Consider the following 23923-nt stretch of genomic DNA (forward strand, 5'->3'; position numbering starts at 1 on the left):
GAAGGAAATGACGTCACGCCGGGTGGTAAATGGAAACTAGTGGAATACGTGGTTATAAACAGTTCGAATTGGAATTAATCGATTATTGTGTTTTATTTTACTCAGTGGAATTGTTTCATAGGATAAAATCGACTTAAAAGCGTAGTCTGTTTTTCAATTGTGATATCTTAAAGTACTGGCTGAAATGATGTTTTAAAATGACGAATGGTATGTTAATTTCATCAATTTATGTTGCACTTCCATCTACGTTTTATTTTTTACAAATATGTCACATACATGTAATTATGCTGTAAGTTATAAAAGTATGAAATGTAAATGGTATTTAATACATTTTTAAAAACAACAGTAAAGTACGGGCCACCTGGAAGGTAATCATATCAGATCTTTACTTTCTCAATTTGTCCACGATCACATCACTATTTCTAACATTTCACATGCCTTGTTTTAGCCTATTCTGTCGATGGTTTAGTAGTTTTCTCCCTTCTGGTGATATGTACTTGTTCATATATGAAAAGAGTTCCACGATTAAAAAGTTTTTTTCTAACTGAAAAGAAAGGTTTCTTTGGTGTCTTCTACAAAGGCAAGTTCTTAGTATTTATTTAATATTTCGATGATGCACAAACATGTTTAAACAAAATATTTTTAGAACGTAGTGATTGTGAGATGATGTGCAATGTACAGCATGCACAAGAAAATTATTTATGTGAATACCATAATTGTATTATGAACAATGTACAACATGCACAATAAATTTATTTATGTGAATACCATAATTATATTCCTAAGGCAAAATTTTCATTTGTTGTTTTTCCTACAGCTGCAGTTATTGGTGTTCGCCTACATTGGATAGTTGCTGTCTTTTGTGCTATAATGGCTGTTTACATTATATTGCTCAAATAAGTCAATAAAAATAGAAAAACAATGTTAGATAGCAATATATTATGATTAAAATTTGTTTTCTCTCTATATACTAAACATTTCATTAATTAAGGATCAAATACAAACTCCTGCCTTTTGATGTGTGCTACAATGTTTTGCCAACATTTCACAAGTTTTGAGCACTTAATACAACTCAATTCTGCCATAACAGAAATTCTATCTCTCAGGTGGCAATCCTAGTATACATTATTATAATGGTTTATTTCTATAGAAATGAAATTGTTTTCCAATCAATGAGTATGTCCATCATCAACTCAGTAATTATTTATACTATATTTATCAAAATAACATTGCATCACACATCAAGAAGACAAATTGATTGAAATCATCTATAAATCATATTCCACTTAAACAAGTGTTTGTTATTCTCCACAAAAATTCTAAAAATAAAAAGTAACATAACTGCTTCCAAATATCAACAACAGAAACTTATTTTCATTCAGATAAATGCACACAAGTTTTGAACATTTCTCATTTGTAAACATTGCCCAAAACAACAGTAATAATAAGGTGACCTATTCATGTGATTTGTAATTTAATGAGAATCCATCTTCACCTAATGTCTGCATAATTTTCCTCCAACAACGGAGTTTTGTTCTATGGGGTATTATACCCATCTTCAGCTGTACAAAGGTTCATGTCCTCGAACTCTTGGCGATCCATATTGTAGTATATCCAACTGAGATTTTGTCAATGTATTTAGCACCCGTTTCAAATTTTCTTCTTCCACAGACCTCTTGCTTTGATGTATATTGGCTGTGGTCAATTCACCAAAAATAGCAGACTTATTATCTTCTAGAAATAAAAATGCAGCCCAGGTTATAAATTTACTGTATCATGTGTGCTACAGGCAATGTTGCAAGTTTCATGATATCTGCTGTATCTACCCATTCAAGTCACCTGACTTATTGAAATATTAATGTATTTTAATTAAATTTGTGTGGCAAAACAAAGATTTTCTTTTTGCTACACTAATCAAATTTCTCTATAAAGATTCTTGATCTTCATATCGTTATCTGCTGTGTACAAACCTTTGCTTATACTCTCATTTTTCCAAGGGCATTTTTCAACATTTTCATGTAAAAGCTGAGAGCCCAACACTTGCCGAGGGATGAACTTTTGTGTCTTCAGCATCAACTTAAGCTTAAATTCCATTTTGGCTTCATGAGCAGTGACATTGATTGGTTGTTTAGTCAACGTCTCTTCACAATGCTTATCGTGTGATACCTTCGTTGCTTCCACGTTACGTGGAGTGACATCTTGCTTACGCTTATTTTGACCATGATCATTCATATATGGTACTTGCATTATCTTTGGAATATCAACTTCTTCCAAATCCGAAATGCTGTTGTTTGCAATTTCTTTCGTGTGCCGTTTTTGTTCCGAATTATCAACGCTGGTATTTTGGCGCTCATTCTCAATTACATCTATCCAACAAAGAAGTTAACAAGTTAGTTTCATAAATTTATAATGCAAGAAAGCAACATGTAATTTGTTTGAAAATAATTTCTATGACAATAAAATTTAATCTGATAATCAAAGATTTTATAAATCAGTCACCTTTGGAATTCAATCCTTTCAAATGTTTTCTCAGCATCTCACTGCAAAGAACAGCATTGAATGTTTCCACTGTTTTGTTCATACCAGATTCTTCATTATCACTTATTTCCATCGATAATGTATTATAATCACTGTCGTATCCAATGTTTGTCTCAACATGGCCATTCTGCTGATCGTCGGTCAATTTCTTAAACGAAATAGAAGCATCCTTCCACGTATTGTCGTTTGAATGTCTAACATTTCCATCGAATTGTCGAGTACAAAGATTCTCAAAAGTTTGATCACTTTCCAGTTTCTTTCTTCTGTTTAGTTCGTTTAGTCTCTTAAGTGTACGAATAACTTGACTCTGTGGTCCATGGACAGAAAGGTCATTCCTAATAAGTCTTAATCGCTGCAGCTGCGCAAGTATTATCGCAAATGAGTCAATTTTCTCCTTGCTTCGCATTTTCCTCATTTTTTGAACAAGGAAACGTCTCCTCTTTTGCTTAAATTTCTTAACGAAATCTTTAGTTAAAACGAGCGGAGTCTTCAAAGTAGTGTCATTTTCTTTGATCCTATCTTCAGTCTCACTCTTAAATGATTTTATAGCTCTGAGTAATTCATTCATTGTGTGTAAAACTCTTAGTTTAGTGCTATGATTTAGAGAACTCAGATCGACTACTCCCTCGCTTTCTCCGTCTGTGAAAAGAGAAATAAAATTGATAAACGATAATTGTAACTATAACTTGAGTATTTTGATCATGAACAATGTAAGGAAAAACCACATTATTGATAAAATATTTAATTAAATTTAGCTCACTTCCAATAGTTGACTACCCATTCCCCGAAATAATACTCCATGTGCGTAGAACAACCAGAATGCTTTTGGGAGGCATAATTATATAATAATTGTCAATGTAGTTTCAAAAAATACACGCGTTGAGGGGGGAATGGGCACTCGGTCTACGTCCAAACTAGGTTTGAACGAAGGAAATTAGAAACGCGATACAACACCTGCCTGCACCATGATAATCATCGGTAGCCTTCGACACAAATCTTTCATCACTTCTCAAGTCACTAGGCAAGCTTCCACCAAAGTCTTCGCCATGTTTATCGTACTAAAACGTCAGAGACACGATGAACGTAGCATTTAATGTTTTGTATTTTAACGATACCTGGATATCGCTGTATTTTTGTAATTTTTATAAATAAACCATATTTTGATACGTAGATATATGCTGGACAGCAATAAATTACCTCATCTGTGGGTTGTTCGTCAAGACGATTTCTTGGTCCATAAATGTATTTTCTAAATTTTACAAAAAACAGTTTTGAGACATCTTCACATACATGCTACACATTAAATTACTTAAATATCCAAAGTTCACACATCAGCAAATGAGAGTTTTATGTAGTAATGCTTTGTGTTTTCCTTCATCCAAAGAAAATCAAGCTAAATCCTTCACAAACATCTTAAATAAAAACTAAGAAACACTTACATGTTTTTAGCATCGAAATACTGAGGTTTGACTCATGCAATTACTGATTACTGTAATTACTCGTGTGAGTACAGTAAATCAAAACAAATTTTTGACAAGGAACATAAAGCTTCAGTGTTAACGTATCTCTATTCATGGTTATAAATAAGACCATATAAGACAACATCAAAATGTGTAGTAAATGCTCGCATGCGTTCTTATATATTACTTGCAAGCATACGTACCCAATCCCACCAAAAAAAGGTTGCTTGATTTCGTCTCTGCTATCTAGAAATACAGCAATCATTGCTTTAGCCACAATAAAACACCAATCTCTAACAAATTTTAACATAAAAGTATGCATCTTTAATGTAAACTGAGTCGGACAAGCTTCAACAAAAAAATTTCATAAGATTGGTATTTAGGATGGGAGATATCATACCAGGTATGTTAAAATATACGTTGCATTCATCCACAGCGCGTTGAAGAACATAGCCCTCCATTTGTTGAATGACTTCAGGGCTTGTCAAAGCTACATCGTAAATAAACTGATTGTTAAAATATTGTATGATACAAGTATTAAAAGTGATGATAACTGTAGAATGAACGTCTTAGCTAATATAGCAAAAACTGTTGATGTGAGAGTTTTGATAAACGTTAGACATTACATATTGTACACATACTTTCAATAGGTAATTAGATGGTTTAAATGATACAACAAACATATTTGTTGGTTGGCACAAGGGCATTGCACAAAATAAATCGTATAGTAATGATGACGTCACTCGTTAAAACATGGCTGTGATTGGTCAAACAATAATGGATGCAATATACTAACTTGACATCATTGATTCACTAGATGAATCAATCGTCTTTCGATTACAGTCATCATAATTTTCTTCCTCGGATTCATCGTAGCGTGGAGACGAATCTTTGATCCTCGTATCAAGTTGAGATCTTGTGTATTCTTCATTATGCCTTGGGTAACGACGAGATCGTGCGGTGTGCTCTTCCTTATTCTTGTGTCTGATACTATATCTTGATCGGTATTTACTATCTTTTGCTGGAGACTGACGCCTTCGTCTGCGATAACCATCCGACTCGTAATTCTCTCCGTAATAATTTGAAGACAATAATCTCCGTCGTCGGTCGTCAGATGTTCGCGAATAATAATCATCACACGAGCGTGTCGCGGGCTCATCATTTCTTGTACTTCTTTCTGGGGAACGTTCATCATTTTCATACATATACTCCTCACGAGCTCTATCAACATCACCAATTCGCATTTTTTTGCGCGAAGAATAATGGTTGCTAGGTGACCAGATGCTATCGATTTCCTGCACACTGTCGAAACCCTGATCAGAAGAACGATTTGTATACATACTATCATATCGAGAGGAGGTTTTGCTTTCGTGCCGTTTATGGCGTTCACGAGATTCGGTGCCTTTGTACAGTTCGTCAAAGGAATCAGAATATCTGGATGTCTCTTCGACTTTCTTTAAAATTGATGATCCTTCTTGGTAATCGTCATTGGTGTTTGCATCCAACAATCGCGAGTTTTCTACGTGACTTATATAAGAAATACTTTCATTTTTGACAGGAACATCGCAGAAAATTTCTTCGGGGCTTTCACTTCGTGTACGCCATATATTTTCCACATCTTCAGAACTGGAATCGATTAGCTCATCTAACCTACGACCATGGCCGATTTTACGCTTCTTGACATTTATTATCTCACGCAGATCTTTAATATGTTCTCCCTCATTTACAGTTGAACTTGTGAATTGATATTGGCGGCTATGACTTGCTACATTACTCTTTCTATCAACGTAAATGGGCTCTGATAATGATTCATCACCATATGCCTCATCACTATATATTTCGTCATCATATATTTCATCACCATACATCTCACGACTATACTCCTCATCAACATACTTCTCATCACCATACTTCTCATCACCATACGTGTCATCACTATACTCCTCATCACTATACTTCTCATCACCGTACGTCTCATCGCCATACATCTCATCACCATACATCTCATCACCATACTTCTCATCACCATACTTCTTATCACCATACTTCTTATCACCATACGTCTCATCACCATATATCTTATCACCATACTTCTCATCACCATACTTCTTGATTATATGTACTTTGATTACTTATCACCATTATTTATCACATATTTCGATCACCATATTTCTTATCACCATACGGACACTATATTTATCGCATCTTTATCATTTATTTATCACCGTTGTCCATCACCATACTTCTTATCCGCATACTTCTCATCCGCATATATCTTATCACCATACTTCTCATCACCATACTTCTCATCACCATATATCTTATCACCATACTTCTCATCATTACTATCAACATAATCAGACAAAATACCCATAGATTCAATGCTACTCTCAACGTCGTCTATACTTTTATCGTATTTCGATAACGTTGTCTTATTCTCTCCCTTTCGTTTTTTCCTTTTCGTTTTCTTGTTCGAGCTGCGACGTTTTTTCTTAGAACGTGGGAGAGTTGACTTATCTAACACATTCTTATCGGAGTTTGAGTACTCCGTGATATCTTTAAATTGTGAATTTAATTTGGAGGTCACCCCCACGTTTGATTTTAAGCGACAGCTTTCATTTATAGCAACTTCAACATCTTCATCTTCTGAAATATTTTCCACGGAAAGAATAGTTGCATGTAAATTTGTTTCTTTCCTGGATACACGCGTTTCAATATTGTCAGTGGCTACAGAAGACGTTTTAGGTTTTTTCTTATCTTCACACAAAATCATTTCCTCACCATCACTCGAAGGAGACGAGACGTCAATTGTGTCTTCATTAACAATTTTCTTTTGCTGCACCTCAAGTGTCGTGGTTTCTTCAAAAAATGCCTTTTCAGAAACCTCAGCGGGTTTCTTGTCTGTAAATGAAACAATGTTTGAATATGAGAAATCGACTGAGAAAGCGCAGCCTAATGCAATTATTTTAATCGATGTAAAATAATCGAATTCGATAAAAAATTCTAAATACTACAATTAATTCCTTGTCAAGCGTAAAACCCCGAAACACATGAAAACTGATTGCATATGAAATATTTCAGCTAGTTTGTAAATACTTTGTTTACAAAGCAAGCAGAATACGTCACCGAAATAGCCATTAGTGTGGGTATAGTATATTATAACAGAATGTACCGCCATTATTCATATTAAACTTAAAAATGAAAAGCGGTCTTTCCAACAAGGAGAGAGGTATTATTTTGTTCCAAAAAATATGAGAGAAATATTATTTTGTTCCACAAAATATGAGAGAGATATTATTTTGTTCCACAAAATATGAGAGAGATATTATTTTGTTCCACAAATTATGAGAGAGATATTATTTTGACATAAAATGAGCAAAGCTGTAGCTGAGATTTCGAGCATAGTAAAACCACAATGAACAAAGTGAAGACATCAATATTGGTATACACAAAACACTTACCATATTTTTTATCGAGTTCATCAAGTTTATCACTTGCACGATCTTCAGTTCGAGAAGTGTTTTTTTCTTTGTCATTGGCATTATGATTTTGGACATTTTCCTCCAATTTGACAAGTGTGTTCACCTCTGGAACGATTTCCTCTATGGAGCTGTCACTGTCGATATCGACAACTTCATCTGCCATAGCACTTTTAGAATCTTTTGTTAAAATTGCATCTTCGGGTAAAGGATGACCATAATTCGACAACATTGCCAAGTGCAAGTTCCACAATGGTGTTATTTGTTTTGTATATCCAAATCCAGAAGAGCTCGTTGATGTACAATGATTTTGAGGGTCAGGTAAAGGACATTTATAGTTGAAGAATTCTGGTCTCATTACTTGAATTCCGGAAAAATGTGATGTATAGTAAGGTTGGTATGGAAAAAAATAATTGTTGTTTGACGTGGGTATGGGACATGTAGAAATGTTTAGTGGTGAAATGGAACGTGGGGGTGGTGGTGGTGGAGGTGATGATGGTGGTGGAGGTGATGATGGTGGTGGAGGTGATGATGGTGGTGGAGGTGATGATGGTGGTGGCGGTGATGATGGTGGAGACAGTACAGTAATATTCTGGGATGTGAAGGGTAAGTCTGGTGCACCTGATGGACCGATCATTAATGACTTCACGTTAGGTTCATAAACTAAATTGCCATTCTGTACGCTTGTACAGGGTATTGATGGTGTAGCGATTCCATAATGAACCCGAGAACTCGGAGGTTGTGACACATTATTGAATTGTTTAGTCGAATTTAAAGAATCGACAGCCGAGTATGAAGTGATATGACTACCTTGAATAGATACAGGTGGGAGAGGTGGAGGCGGAGGTTGTAAGGTATCAGTTGGAATAGGTGGGGTATCAACAACATCTACATTTGAATCATTGGAATGTGTGTCCATCTTCACAGTATTTGACGCTTTGCAAGAGGTTACCTCTTTAGATATTCCTTCAATTCTCGATGATTTGATTATTGACGATTCTGCGTTGGTATGTACAACAGAAGTGGTTGTAGAGCTACATGCTACAGTTGACTTTGGCTGACTTTGCTTCGAGGGAAGATCATCATGGATTTCAGCACCATTATCAAACCAATCTATATCACAACTACTTCTTACAGTCGGCATCTCAATATTTCTCTCTCTACCTTCAGTCTTTCCATTAGCAACATCTTTATAGAATTTTGAACTATTCTCAAGGGGTGTGTTTTGCTTGCTCGATGCAGTTTCACCTCTGCTATCTTCAGCAAATATTGTAGTGATTGATTGGGATGAAATCGCACATGAAAGATCCGTTTGTATAGTTGTGGACGTTGGATTACCGTATGATGTTGTACTCGCAGTATCAAAAGGAATAGCTGTTGTTACAGCATCAAGCAATTCAGTCTGGATATCAGATGATTGACCAATTCTCCTGACATCGGTAGGTCTGGTATTTGTCGCAACATCACAAAAATCTGTAGTTGTCACGATGTCAGAAGATTCTACGACTGCTGTAGTGTCAGACGTGAAAGGTTTGGTCGAGGTCTGAGTTTCTTCATCCGTTGTTAAATTGTTGGGAGACCGTTTCGCCCTTTGAGAAAACAAAGCCTTTAGACGAGATGATATTCGCAAAACGTGATCCTTCTCATTACAGATTTTGTCGAATTCGGACTGGGAAGTGTTAGATTTCTCAGGTTCAAAAAGTGAAACTGCAGGTGGCGATGATGAATTGACACTGGAATATTTCCCGGGAGGCGATTTCTCTGGTGTATTTGCTTCACCGCTGGATGATACGTCTTCGATTTCCGTAGGGCTATAAAGAAATGACTTTTGCTTGTGATTTAAACGCGAATCTATAGAATGTCGGGTTATAATATCGTCTTCCGTTTCATTCTTCTTGAAATCATCATCCAAAATGCCGTGAAAACCATTATCGGTTGATTCGTTTATTTTTAGTGACGTTGACCGTGAATCGCACTTGATATCATCCGTCACTTTATCTTCATTCAACTTTCTTTCCCCGTCTATTGGTTTGAATTCCACAGTTATATTCTCCTCAGTTGCATCCTCAACGACGCTCTCATTTTCATTTTCAGTCATGACATCAGACCTGGCTTCTTCACATTCACATTCTAAAATTTTCTCCAAAACTATTCGCTTAATTTCATTGCCGATGTTTCGTTTGAATAACGCTTCGGTCACTGGGTCTGCGTTTATTCTTTTGTACGACTGAATGTCTAAAGCAAATCAAAATACAATTTGTGAATCTTAAAAATCACTTAACTTTGAAGGCCGAAAGTATTGGTTTGTCGTTCACGGCTATCTGCATGCCGTTGAGGCTTGCCATTTCAAAAAAATTGAGTTTTATACCTTCTTTAGGCAATTTCTTCACAATCAACATATTAAGGATATTTGGATAATGGCGATCAGTAAAACCTAAATAAAGAAGATAATGTGTTGCCTTTATCGCTCTGCTAAAAACAAAAGATCCAATTTTACACGTACCTAGCTCATGACTAAAATTTGAAGTCGGAATTAGATAAATATAGACGTCAGATTCATGATAATCAGCGACTCCAGCCTTAAAAAAATAAATTAACTTTGTGCATTTAAAGAATCGAAGTTAAAAATACGAATAGAAATCGAGTTAATCTCCTCTCTTGGCTTTGGATGGAAGATGGACAGAATTTTTATTCACTTTAAACGAAAGGTTTACCAATTTCTTATCTCTGAAATATTTAATCATCTTGAGAAAATTCGTGTCGCTCCTGTCCCTTGGTCGAACTTCGTAATAAAGAAACATCCTTCCACAGTCGAAAACTACAAAACACGAACATTATACTAAGGATTTCGTTTACTTCCACCATTTTAACTAAATCACAGGGTCAAGGAAATTACTTCTTTATAAAGTTAAATTTATTTTAATGACATTTGCAATATACTTTATGGGACAGAAAGATTATCTTCATGGCCTTTTGGGCCTATTCAGCGCCGGAAGTGACGTACATAGGAGAACCCATGCATTCAAGACAAAGCTTTCTTGATTTAGGTTTATAGTAACAATAAACAATTAAAAAGTAGAACTGTTTGGACTAAAATAGTATGGGGTGTTTATACTTTACGAAGCGAGCGCGTTCTCCTACGTATTACGTCACTTCCGGCGTTGAATCACCTACTTCTACGCCCGAGGAGTTCATTAACATAAAACTTTCAACGTATCAAATATATTGCAAATGTTGTTAAACTCAACTTAACTACCATAAGAAGTTATTTCTCCAGCCCGGATACTGTAAGTTGTCATTTATTCAAATAAATCAACATATGCTACCTTTGCATTTGCTAGAAATCGCCGGTAACTGTTTAAAAATAATTGAGGGCAGCAAGGGCTTTAATCTCGCGAAGGATACTTTCCCTTTGATGTCGATGTGATCACCACTAAAGAACAATATAAATTGAAAAAATGATATTACATATTACATGTGAAACACGATTTCAGTTAATAATATTTTACGAACATTTTGTAAAACTCACATTGTGATAGGTAAAATATCGCTAGAGTAACATATCAGATCAGCAGATGATAGAATATTTTCCTTATTTTTTATCAACCCAGACCAGAGAACTCGACCGTTCTTTGAGCAGTTCAGATACACTCGACCTATTAATTAAAATGCCATAAAACGTTTACTTCATGTAATGGTTGTCCAAATGATCAAACGGATGCGCATGCCCGAGGAATGATGGAATTACAGAGTAAAATTAGTACCATTCCTAGGCATATCAGAAGGAATTGCGAGCGAGCATTTGCACCTATATCTATAGGTGAATGACGTAACTCTTCAACTCGGTAAAATTATTAATTAGCAAACAAACATATTTAACAAAAATAACTACGTAGGAGCCAATAAAAACCATACAGAATGTCTGATCTACTGCTACATGCATTTTGAACATACTCACCACTGTCGAAATAATTAAAGTTTTTACCAGATTCGTTCTGAAAAAAATCAACACATATGTAAAGCGATGCGGTGGAGATAAATATATGATAGTGCTAGTTACAAGAGATAAGCAACGATTCACACCAAAGTTTAATTGTTACGATAATACGTACATTATTGATTTCTTTGTTAGAAAAAAGTTGCGTAGCTGAGACAGCGGAAGAATCCGAAGACGATATGTTTCTCGCTGAAAAATCTTGCGTGAGTATATTCCTTAAGGATGGATGTTGCGTCTGATTGGAGTTAAGAGAAAACTGAATGACGGCATGAGGACAACATTGTCTTGGTCTTTTTGTGTGTAAGTCTTCACCATCATCGGCAAACTCGTATAGATAATACTTAAGAGAAAATATTATAACTTATTTTTAAAACGCAAGTATTCAATAAACGTCTGAGTTACTAAGACTTTCATACTATTGAAGCACCAGCACAAACCAAACATCAACATATTCCCTTTGACGTACGCAAGTACAAACCTGAGAAGATCTGAATGCTTGATCCAATGAAATATTTTTGGCTGGAGGAAAGGACTTTGAAATATGGCCATCATAATTTGGTGTCGGTTCCAATGCAGAACAGCCATCACTTCGCTCACTCACGGCTTTTAATTTCCCCTTTTAAAATATTGTATGGTTTCGTCAAACAACTGGTAAGCAGAGACACAAACTTGGAAACAAAATCATAGAAGTTTTAGACATGAAAGTTTAGTTAAACTGCGTTTGTATAAAGGTGAAAATACGTGAAAATAAAAATACTTTTGCAATCCTGAAAACCATTATGTGTTTTGAAATCTTGTCTGGTAGAGGACACGGTGAGATAACATCAGGATATCGGCATACGTAAACACCTAAATAAATCGAACGTAAACACTTGTACCTTTACCTACATTGGACAGATTCATTGCAAAAGAAAACCCTAATCAACATGCTCTTGTCAAAGGGAAGTGGATGACTCCACCCCGGCTTACACACACGCGTGCGCAATAAAAATAATCCTTTTCTAATCACCCCAGGTTTCAAAGTAATTCACTCGTTGCAAAATCAACAGTTTGTTCATTAAAAATTACTGAGAATGAACTATGCAGATATGAGTAGAGAAAAGGGACTTCTTATTGCCAGACAGGCACACCTACATAAACCAACAAAGTCAGAGTATTAATTAGTTACTTTTTTATTCCCTTTCTAAAGTCACGTGGTAATTGTTGCTAAATTGGCAACATGTTGTGTCAATCAGCACCATTGAACTAAATTTAACTAAAGTTCTAAGTATAACTTTAACTTAAATGTTAATGATCAACCATGGAACATGAATAAGCATTCCCAGATCGATCTTAAGTTTCTTCAGAAAAATCAATTTAGCAAACAAACCCATGTTAGGATCCCCAATGCTGGAATCAAACACGTTTGGACCGACACAAAGTCCATCTTTGGCCAATTTTTTCACCTATTACAGGAAAGAGGGAGCGCGAAATTACCATCACAAATTGGGACAAAAGTATATTTGTGAATGGTGATTGATGATGACCTACCTTAAACCAACTATCCACATAAATAAATGCAAATGTATCGTCCAAATCCTTTTGAAAATATCCTTCCATTTTCATTTCTTGTTTCTTGGCACTGAACTGAACAGCATTTTACAATAATTTATAATAAAGAATTGGAGCAAACTCAAAATTTTGCAGTGTATTGGGAAACGTTGTGTTTTCCAAATCATCAATTTATCATTGTTTTTTTTTCTTTGATCTATGAGGTACCGCAACTCAATTTTATTTTGAATTATCTTTTCCTGTGTTTCTATTTATTTATTTTTTACGCATTTTTTTGAACAGTCGTAACAATAGGAAATTTTGACAGAATCTGGACAACACAACAACATCAATCCAACAGAAATCTCTCGTTGCTGAAGTACTAGTGATAAAGGTGTTTGTTTATTTGCTGCCGCATAACTGTACCACATAGGCTTAACTGGCTCTGAGAACCTCTGATAATGATTTATAATGGTTTATGAAGGAGTCGCCTAACTTATGCTTATTAATGCCAATATATTTATAAAATATTTTATTCATTTAATAGCATTTATTGCTTTCTCACCTCAGTGGAAAGTTGGGAGTTATGGATAATGATGACATCCTCAAAATTGAAGTTGGAAATGTTGTCTGGATGATGAAATGACTGTTTTACTTCCCTTAACAACTCTAACGCATCTCTTGTTCGAAGGCCTTGTTGATCCAGTAATTCTGCAAATCAAATAATAATGAAGAGCAAAAGAACCATGAAATACTAATTGTAATATGTTCATCATTAAAAATAAAGCTACCAATTGTCGGCAGACCTTTTTGTATGATGAGCTGGTTGTGTTAAATTTTGGCTTGTAAGACATGTTTTATGACAATAAAATACTGTGATTACTCTTGTTGCCATTGAATGCAAACAGTGATGACTTATGAGCCTGATATATTAGTTTGGTTTCTACATTTGCTAATAGCAATAGTGATGATTTACAAGGCCTACGTAAAGCAGGGATGGATCTTGGAGGGGGCTGCAGGATGTATACACCCACTGGCATTGGCATGAACAAGTGCAAGAGGTTTGCAAATTTCTCTATGGAAGCAAGTTTAAAGTTTGTTTTCCATTAGTTCGTTGTGACACAAGTAGCAAACAACCTTTGTCTTGCATATGTCTCCAAAAATGGTTGCATATGTGAGCTTTAAAATACAAAAAATTTAAACCACAGGGAATTTTTCAGTTTCATCCTGCAAATTATTTTCAAACAATCAGTCAAAGAATGAAAATGTATTGATGAAGTGGATCTTGAAATTTTCTTTTAAGTCAGGTTACCTTACTCATATCAAAACAAACAAGAGGAAAACAGGCCTTACAATGAAAGAGTTATAACAGAATATAATTGACAAGAGTACAAAAAACAATTAGTGCCTTGTGGTTGGTAAACGAATTGGATATTATTATGGATTATAGATTGCTATTGGTTACCTTTACCCTAACATAATAAACTACACGTTCCCAAGGGTCTCAAACCAACAAAAAAGTCTGACATGATAGACATAATGACACCCACAAAGTAACCACCAAAATCTAATCCAAACTAGAATAATCAAATGATATCTTATAAATACAAGAGTACCACCCTCCCCCCCCCCACACACACACAAACAAAATATTCATGGTCCATCCCTTGCCAAAAACAGTTTGATTCATGTAATTGCCAAAGCAGACATTGATGATTGAAAAGATCTATGCTGATTGCCAATGCAAACAGTTTTCATGATAAACAATACTATGAATATTGATTTTGTGACATTTACCAATATTTATTTGGTTAATATGTTCATGGTTATAATGATCAAAATTGCAAGCTGCTTTTGTACGGTTGTTCATAAGAGAAACCCTCAAATTCGACATCAACTTTAATGATGATTCTTCATGATAACAAAGGACGAGAACTCATTACACGTTTTATTTTAACTGATAATATTTCACCCTAAGCTTTTTATATAATTGGAAAATAAGATTAAACAGATACTTGCTTAAATACCTGCTAAAGATGAAGGTAATAACAATTTATTAGCATATTTTAGACTATTAATTGTATGTTTGTCCATGGGCGCGCAATTCTTTTAACAACTAAACAACAATACCTTTGGTCGTTTTCTTTCTTGGTATGACGAATTTCTTCTTCGAAACCATTTGCTCGACGGATTTTTCAATTACCTTTCCTTTCCTCCGTTCTTTAGTTAACTTTTTAACCTTCTTTCTTTCTTGAATTAAAGCAACATCATGTTCGTCCTCACGATACCTATTCATTGTCCTCAATGTAAATGTTTGTTTAGTCGAATGTCAAAGCGAACTGATTGCATTTAACACCGTAGATTTTAAACTCGCTATCAACTAAACGTGTTTTCAACTGTCTATAGTCTTTTTCATCTTAAAAGCTCCATAATAACGATAAACCAAAAAACATTCAGTTCACACATTAGAGTGATTTAGCAAACACGACGTTTATAGAACTCAATGATTCATGCAGTCACCCTGACAAACCTATTTGTCAATTTGATTCCATCTGCGAGGAGTCTGTGTGATCAAAAATTTCTAAAAAGTTCACAAAAAAAGCTATCTAATCCGCGATGAAGGCGTTGAGTTTTTCTTCAAGAGTTTGCAGCTATGCTGAAATGAACCAAATGATCTTACTAATTGAACTATGCAACAAAACGAACCGGATAATATTCTTACAACAAACAATGCCGTAAATATTAAATTACTCACATAGTCACACCAACAACATATGACATACTCCCCTTTTGACAATTACAGGTGTTACACCTTGAGTATGAGATTTCACATCAATAAAGCATGTCAACTTGACACTTCAACTATTCATAAATGAATGCAAGAGCATACACACCTTACTTAAATGCAAAAATTTCATCAATTTGATTTTTAATATGGTATAAATTGGTAAAGTGATATCTTTTCGTGCGCGCTCTGTCCATGCGTGCTAAAAATAACAAAAGATGTTCATATCTGTTGCACGCATGCAGGAAAAGAAAAGCGAAAAGCGCATAAAAACGTCACCACACATAGAAACATTCTCAAAAAGCATGAATAAAGATTTGCTAGATTTGGAAATTAACATAATTTATTATTTTGATCCCATAGATATGGTTGATCCGTGTAAAATGCTTCCCCCCTTTCCAAATGCTGCAACTATTTAATCAGGCGGAGCTGTCTAAGCTTACCAGAGCGAATCTGGTAATAAAAACTACGAAGTCTGGTCACACTGATAAAAAGATTAAATAAGGAAGTTAGACAATTGCATATAGGGGGGATGAAACAAAAATAAATTTGAGTTGTATTTGGAATCTGGCTGTGGAGAGTTACATCAATCTGTCAAAATACAAAAAAATAGGCTCACGACATTTTACGTTTTACAATGATCACATGTCCTGATGCAATTGAATAAAATGAGAGAGTTTTTAGATTGTCATCAAGTTCTAGTTCATGTCCATCCTCAAAAACTACAGACAAAGCTATAGAAGAAGTTGAGATTTTAAAAATATGCAGCAAAAGTCCTTTAAGTTTTGCAATAGTCATTGTTGCTGGAAGCTTCCTCTTCACCAATGGCCTGTCTACATCATCAATACATTTGAAAGTGACAGAAATCAAACTGCTCTTTAGCGTTTTAGGTTTAGTGGAACTGCCTTCAACATCATCAGGTGGTCCATGAACTTCCAGTAAAACCAAATATCTGGGGTGCTCGTCGTGAAAGCTAGATTGTGAAGAGTTGTTCTGTCTATCAAATGCATGCCATTCAGCAAAAGTACTTCTTGATATAAACTCTTTCAGCACACTTTCTCTCTTTTTTTGTGACATCACTGCTATTTAATACTTGACAGTTGGCAATCCGAGAGATTATTTCTTGTCTTGCATCATACTGATTCAAATGATCAAACAATGGGTTGCTTTTAAGAAATAGCTTTTGCAAAACTTTAAGTCTATTGAGTTGATTCACACTTCTCCACTTTGAGATCCCAACACTTACTAAACCAAATGTTTGCAATTTAACAAAAATGTCAATGGACTTCAAGGGATCCCCAGGAAAAACAAAGTCACCCAAAGGATTACCATTGACTATGAGGAATTCAAGTGATAGAAAAGCATCAAGGCTAAAAACATCATTCCAGCTATGCAAATTATTTCCCTCTAAGTTTAACTTGATTAAAGAAGTGCAAAGGGTTCCAGCATCACAGTCATTGATGTTGCTGATATTGTTGAAACTTGCGTGTAACTCTTGTAACCCTCTAAATGTACATGATAATGCAAGAGCCTGATTCCAATTTAACTGCATGTAATTAAGGACCAGAGTTCTTAAATGGCATGTCTCTGATGAAGTCACTGTCCCATCAAAGCTGCTCCTATTGAGTCGAAGACCGCTGACATTCAAATGATAAAGACGTGGTAACTCATTGACAATCTTAATAACATCTAACCAATCACTAAGTAAAGTTTTTGATAGATCTAATTCGACAATATTTGGTGCAATTGATCCAAGAGATTTACCATGGGAAGACATATAAGAGACTCTGTCACCACTTAAAGTTACACGATCGACATGCTGAAGTATTTCATCGATTGCACTCTCATCATAATAATGCTCATCATGATGTATGCGTTCAAACTCAGAAAAATTCTCTTTGCTATGTAGTTTAGTGAATTTATCCACCAAGGCTGTAACGACGTCTACACCAAAGTCCAGTTTTTTTTCGCGAATGAAACTTCCACTCTTTGGACGGGAGCAAGTGAAGTATTTGCACCCGTTGTGTTCACCATTATTTTTGCCTCTTCCATCAGCATCCCATTCAATTCCATACCATAACCCATTAGTAGGAGGAACTTCTCCAAAATATCGTACGGTACCGTATTCACCGTCACATATCACTCTTCTACCCAATACATTTTCGTCATCCCTATCCGCCATTTTTGTTTCGTACAGATTGTCATATTGTGGTGGATGTAAATTAGTGAGCTCAAATCCTTGTACCCATCTAATGCATTGAGTTCTATACATTGAGTTCTATAATAACTGGAGCGGCTATCTTTACTGGGGCGAGGCATTGAGTTCTATAATAACTGGAGCGGCTAAGTGGACTGGGAACTGTTGTAAAAAACATGGCGGCCAACGGACGTATTTCCGCTGAAATGATCGCTTTGCAGAAAAATAATATTCTCGACCTCCCTGGTGTCTATAGTAAATTATAAAGAATTTTTCAAAACAAATGACGATATCACAGTATATGGATATCGTTAGTTCCATATTCTGTGACGATATTTTTTGGCATTTCTTTTATAATGCCAACACTTCAATCGTTCAATTGTTGGATGTCGTAGTTTCCACAAAAGGAATATATCGCTTCTCACAGGTGAGATAGTTGCTTGTTTTGTTAGTCCGTCAACGATTGAAAAGCAATTATACATGCACTTGAAAAGCCATAAAATACATATTAAAGATCGTATTTTTTAAGACTGACTTGAACGCCAAATATACTGATGTTTTCCTGTTTATAAAACTCTGTACTTGTACAATTCTTATAAAATTCTGTATACTTTTCTGTCATTTGTTAATGCATGAAATCGTAAATTTACCCATCTATTTGCAAAATAGTTTCCCTAAAGCAAAAAAGACACTGCACACATTTTGCTCTGTATCAAAAATGTGATCTGGTATCAAAAAGAAATGATCAGCCCCAACGGTACCCATGATTTGGAGCAGAGCTTGTTATGTTCTATTTGCTGACAACATGCAGGAAGATCAAGGAGTAAAGATGACTGGATGTTATTGATTGTGGTCAAATTCTATGGATGGAGACAATGGATTCACTAAGGATGCCTTGAATGCTTTGAAGTTAAAGTTCATGATCCAAAGAAAGATGGCAAGAAGGTTGTGTGTGTTTTGATGCTTAATGAAATGTCAATTCACAAACATGTAAAATGGAAGGCCATAAAGTTTGTGTCTATGTAAACATTTGTACTGAGATTGATGATGACTATGCAGATGTGAAGCTTCAAACTGTATAAGCCATTGGGTTTTATGTAACTTAATGTTTAAATCATGTCATATCTTTGTCAAAATATTTTAGTTGAGTGTTGTTTGAATGTTACTAATATCTAATGCACTATACTGAAGCATTAAAGATTCAGTGATGAAACCTTAAAGTTACTGTACTGTATATTTCTTATATATTTCTTATATTTCTTCAAGAAAAATTTGAGCTTATTTACCTATTAGAGTATTAGAATGGAGATTTATCATATGCATTATTGCTGCTTTTTAAAGAAAAGTTTTCACTTTTCAAAGCTTTCAACAAATTTTTGCTTCTTATTTCTTATCATGAGATTGATGATATAGAGGTAATATAATCAATAACTTTCTAATTTCTAAAAGCTTTTAAGCTTCTAGCATAAAAGTACACTATAGGAATGTAATTCATTTGGTTATATTTGCTTGCTACATGACATATCTACTTGCACTTCATCATTCTTGTATGAACAAAACACCAGATGTGGATACTCAGAGAACAAAATACTACCAACTGCTTATGAAATTTATTATTGAGGTGAAGACTGTGTTAATCATTCAAATTATAGTGCACTTATATTGCAAATATAGGAAAAACAAAACAAAGTGAAAAAGAAAGGTAGAAGTATTAAACTACAAATGAATTATAAACACCATTGGAAGCATAAGTGTTTTGATGATTATTTGTATTTTGCCCAATTCATATATCAATACAAACAAAATCAAAATGTGCTACAACTTCCAAGTATTTGATGCAGTTGCACTTCAGAACATCACAAAAGGTTACTTAAAGTAATTTCTACACAATATTGTTTGTTTTTTTATTTACTAAACCTATGCAGACTTGAGTCTTTTTGAAATTTCATATGAAACTCAATTACAGAAAATCCGTAAATATCCAGAGATTTAATATTTACTTTTTTAAAGAAACAAGTAAAAATCTTACAATTGTGGCGAAAGCCATTGCCTTTCCACGAAAAGAAGCAAAAAGCAATGATAACAAATAAGCTAATCTCTCGTGAACCGTGGAGATGAACTATGATATGCTTTTTGTATAGACTAAAGAGTTTAATCGATCAAACATGTTTGACGCTGGTAAGAAAACGACGCACATCTGCATTCATACATGTGTAGCCGATATATAGGTTCGTCGATAGTTATAAATGCATCCTCGTAGCAGCAGATAACTGGACAACTACAGTTGACTCGCTGTTATGAATTTAAGGTTTTACCTTTGATTTGCAACAAAAATTGCTTGCCGAATCCCAACACACATACATTTTCCTCACTCTGCCTCAGGAGGAGGAAATTAGAATTTCGGAAAAGCGGTCAATTTCTGTAAATCTCAGCGGCAACGGACGAAATCCGCCATGTTTTTTACAACATCAGATATCTAAGGCCGCGCTTGAGATAGCCGCTCCAGTTATTATAGAACTCAATGGGGCGAGGTCGCCAAAAAAATGGCGGCCAACGGACGTATTTCCGCTGAAATGATCGCTTTGCAGAAAAATAATATTCTCGACCTCCCCCTGGTGTCTATAGTAAATTATAAAGAATTTTTCAAAAACAAACACGATATCACAGAAGATGGATATCGGTAGTTCCATATTCTGTGACGATATCTTTTTTGGCCTTTCTTTTATAATGCCAACACTTCAATCGTTCAATTGTTGGATGTCGTAGTTTCCACAAAAAGGAACTTATCGCTTCTCACAGGTGAGATAGTTGCTTGTTTTGTTAGTCCGTCAACGATTGAAAAGCCATTATATATGCACTTGAAAAGCCATAAAAATACATATTAAAGATCGTATTTTTTAAGACTGACTTGAACGCCAAATATACTGATGTTTCCTGTTTTGTTTATAAAATTCTGCATACTTTTCTGTCATTTGTTAATGCATGAAATCGTAAATTTACCCATCTATTTGCAAAATAGTTTCCCTAAAGCAAAAAAGACCCTGCACACATTTTGCTCTGTAAAAAGTATCAAAAAGAAATGATCAGCCCCAACAGTACCCATGATTTGGAGCAGAGGTTGTTATGTTCTATTTGCTGACAACATGCAGGGAAGACCAAGGAGTAAAGATGACTGGAAGATGTTATTGACCAGGCAGAGTCTTAAAAAAATGATAATGCTGTAAAGATAATTGATTTATTGTCTGCCCTATCCAGAGTTATTTAATTTGATCATGGTCAAATTCTATGGATGGAGACAATGGATTCACTAAAGATGCCTTGAATGCTTTGAAGTTAAAGTTCATGATCCAAAGAAAGATGGCAAGAAGGTTGTGTGTGTTTTGATGCTTAATGAATTGTCAATTCACAAACATATAAAATGGGAAGGCCATAAAGTTTGTGTCTATGTAAACATTTGTACTGAGATTGATGATGACTCGATGCAGATGTGAAGCATCAAACTGTATAAGCCATTGGGTTTTATACAACTTAATGTTTAAATCATGTCATATCTTTATCAAAATATTTTAGTTGAGTGTTGTTTAAATGTTACTAATATCTATTGCACTATACTGAAGCATTAAAGATTCAGTGATGAAACTTTTAAAGTTACTGTACTGTATATTTCTTCATTATTACAGTTTTTGCTTCAAGAAACAGTTTGAGCTTATTTACCTATTAGAGTACAGAATGGAGATTTATCATATGCATTAATGCTGCATTTTTTAAAGAAAAGTTTTTTCACTTTTCAAAGATTTTCTACAATTTTTTGCTTATTTCTTTTCATGAGATTGATGATATGTGGTTAATATAATCCAATAACTTTATAATTTCTAAAAAGCTTTTAAGCTTCTAGCACAAAAGTACACTATATGTATTTAATTCATTTGGTTATATTGCCTTGCTATGACATATCTATTTGCACTTCATCATTCTTGTATGAACAAAACATCAGATGTGGATACTCAGAGAACAAAATGCACTACCAACTGCTTATGAAATTTATTATTGAGGTGAAAACTGGGTTAATCATTCAAATTTTGTACTTATAATGCAAATATAGGAAAAACAAAACAAAGTGAAAAAGAAGGGTAGAAGTATTAAAACTACAAATGAATTATGAACACCATTGGAAGCATAAGTGTTTTGATGATTATTTGCATTTTGCCCAATTCATATATCAATACAACAAAATCAAAATGTGCTACAACTTTACAAGTATTTAATGCAGTTGCACTTCAAAACATCACAAAAAGGTTACTTAAAGTAATTTCTATAGTATATTGTTTGTTTTCATTTACCAAACCTATGCTGACTTGAGTCTTTTTGAAATTTAATACGAAACTCAATTACAGAAAATCCGTAAATGTCCAGAGATTTAATATGTACTTTTTTAAAGAAACAAATAAAAATCCTACAACTGTGGCGAAAAAAGCCATTGCCCATTGCACGAAAAGCAGCAAAATAGCAATGATAACAAATAAGCTAACTCTTCTCGTGAACCGTGGAGATGAACTATGATATACTTTTTTGTATAGACTAAAGAGTTTAATCGATCAAACAAATTTGACGCTGGTAAGAAAACGACGGACATCTGCATTCATACATGTGTAGCCGACATATAGGTCTTTCGTCCATAGTTATAAATGCATCCTCGTAGGAGCAGATAACTGACAACCACAGTTGACTCGCTGTTATGAATTTAAGGTTTTTACCTTAAAATTGCTTGCCGAATCCCAAATACACATATACATTTTCCTCACTCTTTCCTCAGGAGGGAGTGGGAAATTGTGAAATTTTCGGAAAAGCGGTCAATTTCGGTAAATCTCAGCGGCAACGGACGAAATCCGCCATTTTTTTGGCGTCATCAGATATCTAAGGCCGCGCTTGAGATAGCCGCTCCAGTTATTATAGAACTCAATGGTTCTATAGTTATTATAGAACTCAATGATCTAATGATGTAATCCACATTTTATATAAACGACAAGTTTTTTGAAAATAGACATGTTTCGACATCTCATGATGCCATCTTCAGTATGAGTGAAATAATGGTTGATACAAGGTTTATATAAATGTAATATGATACATAAATTACAACAATAAAAAGGAAATAAGATAAATTAATGGGGAGCGTCCGTGCGTATTATATACTAAATATTGTATTGAATTTAAAAACTTGAACATTGAGGAGAGGGTTAAGTTTGTTAAAGTGGAGCTTTTTGATTTTATGGGGAATGAGGTACGGCAATGTTGATGATTTTGAAGCAAGAGGGTGAATAGTTGGTTTTACATTGAGTGAGATTTAAGAAGGTGTCGGTAGATATGAGTTTTTGTCTGTTGTGGTATGTTCCCGATTCTGGTGGATAAACGAGTGATGCCATGTATCGGGAATTACATCCCGCGCAATTGAATTCATATACCACCATAAATTTAATGAACAGGGATTGTCTTTGAATAGGTTTTGATTTTGAATGATGTGAAATTTAGTCGAATGTTAATATCTGTACAGAAGCGTTTCATGTTTGTAAGTCTGCGTTTTGTGTGTCGTGAGTAATGTCCGATGTATGGTAGTTTGAAGTAAGAGTTGTTATTTTGGGATTCTATTTGTGTTGGTTGTGACCGTGTCAGAGTTTCGGTGTCTAGTTTGAGGTTGTTGCTTTGTTTGTTGTCGAGATATCGTTTTACGGTTCTGTTAATGTGTGTAGTGGGAAGAGTTTCGTAAAAGAGTGGATGTGATGTTTTTATGTCTCGTTGAAAGCCATTGTTCGTATTGTTAAGTTTGTATGCTCTGTCGATTAGTGTGCGTATAAGTCCGGTTTTGTATGAAAGTGGTGTGAAACTAAAATAGTTCGTCAGAAGTCCTGTGTATGTTGGTTTGTGGTATGTAGATGTTTCAAA

The 23923-nt window shown here is 34.7% G+C and overlaps 3 protein-coding genes across 9 annotated transcripts; 1 reads left to right on the plus strand and 2 right to left on the minus strand.

Annotated features, from left to right (window-relative positions):
- Window positions 1–60: 60 nt before the first annotated feature.
- On the plus strand, window positions 61–966 carry LOC124447429 (protein kish-B-like). The gene is made up of 3 exons (XM_046998353.1): window positions 61–207; window positions 449–580; window positions 818–966. The coding sequence occupies exons 1-3, from the start codon at window positions 198–200 to the stop codon at window positions 898–900; spliced, it is 225 nt and encodes a 74-aa protein (XP_046854309.1). The 5' UTR covers window positions 61–197; the 3' UTR covers window positions 901–966.
- Window positions 925–15689, minus strand: LOC124447426. Of its 7 annotated transcripts, none has more exons than XM_046998343.1 (23): window positions 15135–15689; window positions 13570–13715; window positions 13005–13100; window positions 12844–12919; window positions 12232–12323; window positions 11953–12090; window positions 11590–11814; window positions 11436–11472; window positions 11007–11133; window positions 10804–10910; window positions 10192–10295; window positions 9981–10056; window positions 9846–9911; window positions 7460–9712; window positions 6232–6899; window positions 4795–6109; window positions 4399–4488; window positions 4202–4244; window positions 3736–3787; window positions 3497–3596; window positions 2500–3177; window positions 1971–2366; window positions 925–1731 (listed from the first exon to the last, which is right to left on the minus strand). In XM_046998343.1, the coding sequence occupies exons 1-23, from the start codon at window positions 15298–15300 to the stop codon at window positions 1559–1561; spliced, it is 7224 nt and encodes a 2407-aa protein (XP_046854299.1). In that variant the 5' UTR covers window positions 15301–15689; the 3' UTR covers window positions 925–1558. The 7 variants fall into 7 exon arrangements, with proteins under 7 accessions (XP_046854299.1, XP_046854304.1, XP_046854302.1 ...); XM_046998348.1 differs by having other exon boundaries at window positions 925–1734; window positions 6322–6899; window positions 15135–15688; XM_046998346.1 differs by having other exon boundaries at window positions 925–1734; window positions 4795–6099; window positions 6282–6899; window positions 15135–15688.
- Window positions 15690–16313: 624 nt separating this feature from the next.
- On the minus strand, window positions 16314–18038 carry LOC124446176 (tubulin-specific chaperone E-like). Its single transcript, XM_046997003.1, is given in 2 exon segments — window positions 16314–16812; window positions 16814–18038. Coding segments are annotated over 2 exon segments (1566 nt in total). The 5' UTR covers window positions 17972–18038; the 3' UTR covers window positions 16314–16404.
- Between the last annotated feature and the right edge of the window lie 5885 nt (window positions 18039–23923).

The sequence above is a fragment of the Xenia sp. Carnegie-2017 genome, unplaced genomic scaffold, assembly GCF_021976095.1.
Source record: "Xenia sp. Carnegie-2017 unplaced genomic scaffold, XeniaSp_v1 HiC_scaffold_22, whole genome shotgun sequence".
NCBI lineage: Eukaryota > Metazoa > Cnidaria > Anthozoa > Malacalcyonacea > Xeniidae > Xenia > Xenia sp. Carnegie-2017.

What these genes read in the sequence shown, in the direction of transcription:
- LOC124447429 (XM_046998353.1), top strand. An exon ending in CTTTGGTGTCTTCTACAAAG is followed by an intron (nt 581 to 817) that starts GCAAGTTCTTAG and finishes TTTTTCCTACAG; the next exon opens with CTGCAGTTATTGGTGTTCGC.
- LOC124447426 (XM_046998342.1), bottom strand. Translation starts at nt 15,300, where the DNA reads ATGAATAGGTATCGTGAGGACGAACATGATGTTGCTTTAATTCAAGAA. An exon ending in GATTTCTAGCAAATGCAAAG is followed by an intron (nt 10,296 to 10,803) that starts GTAGCATATGTT and finishes CGTGTTTTGTAG; the next exon opens with TTTTCGACTGTGGAAGGATG. An exon ending in TGAACTCGATAAAAAATATG is followed by an intron (nt 6,900 to 7,459) that starts GTAAGTGTTTTG and finishes TTTCATTTACAG; the next exon opens with ACAAGAAACCCGCTGAGGTT.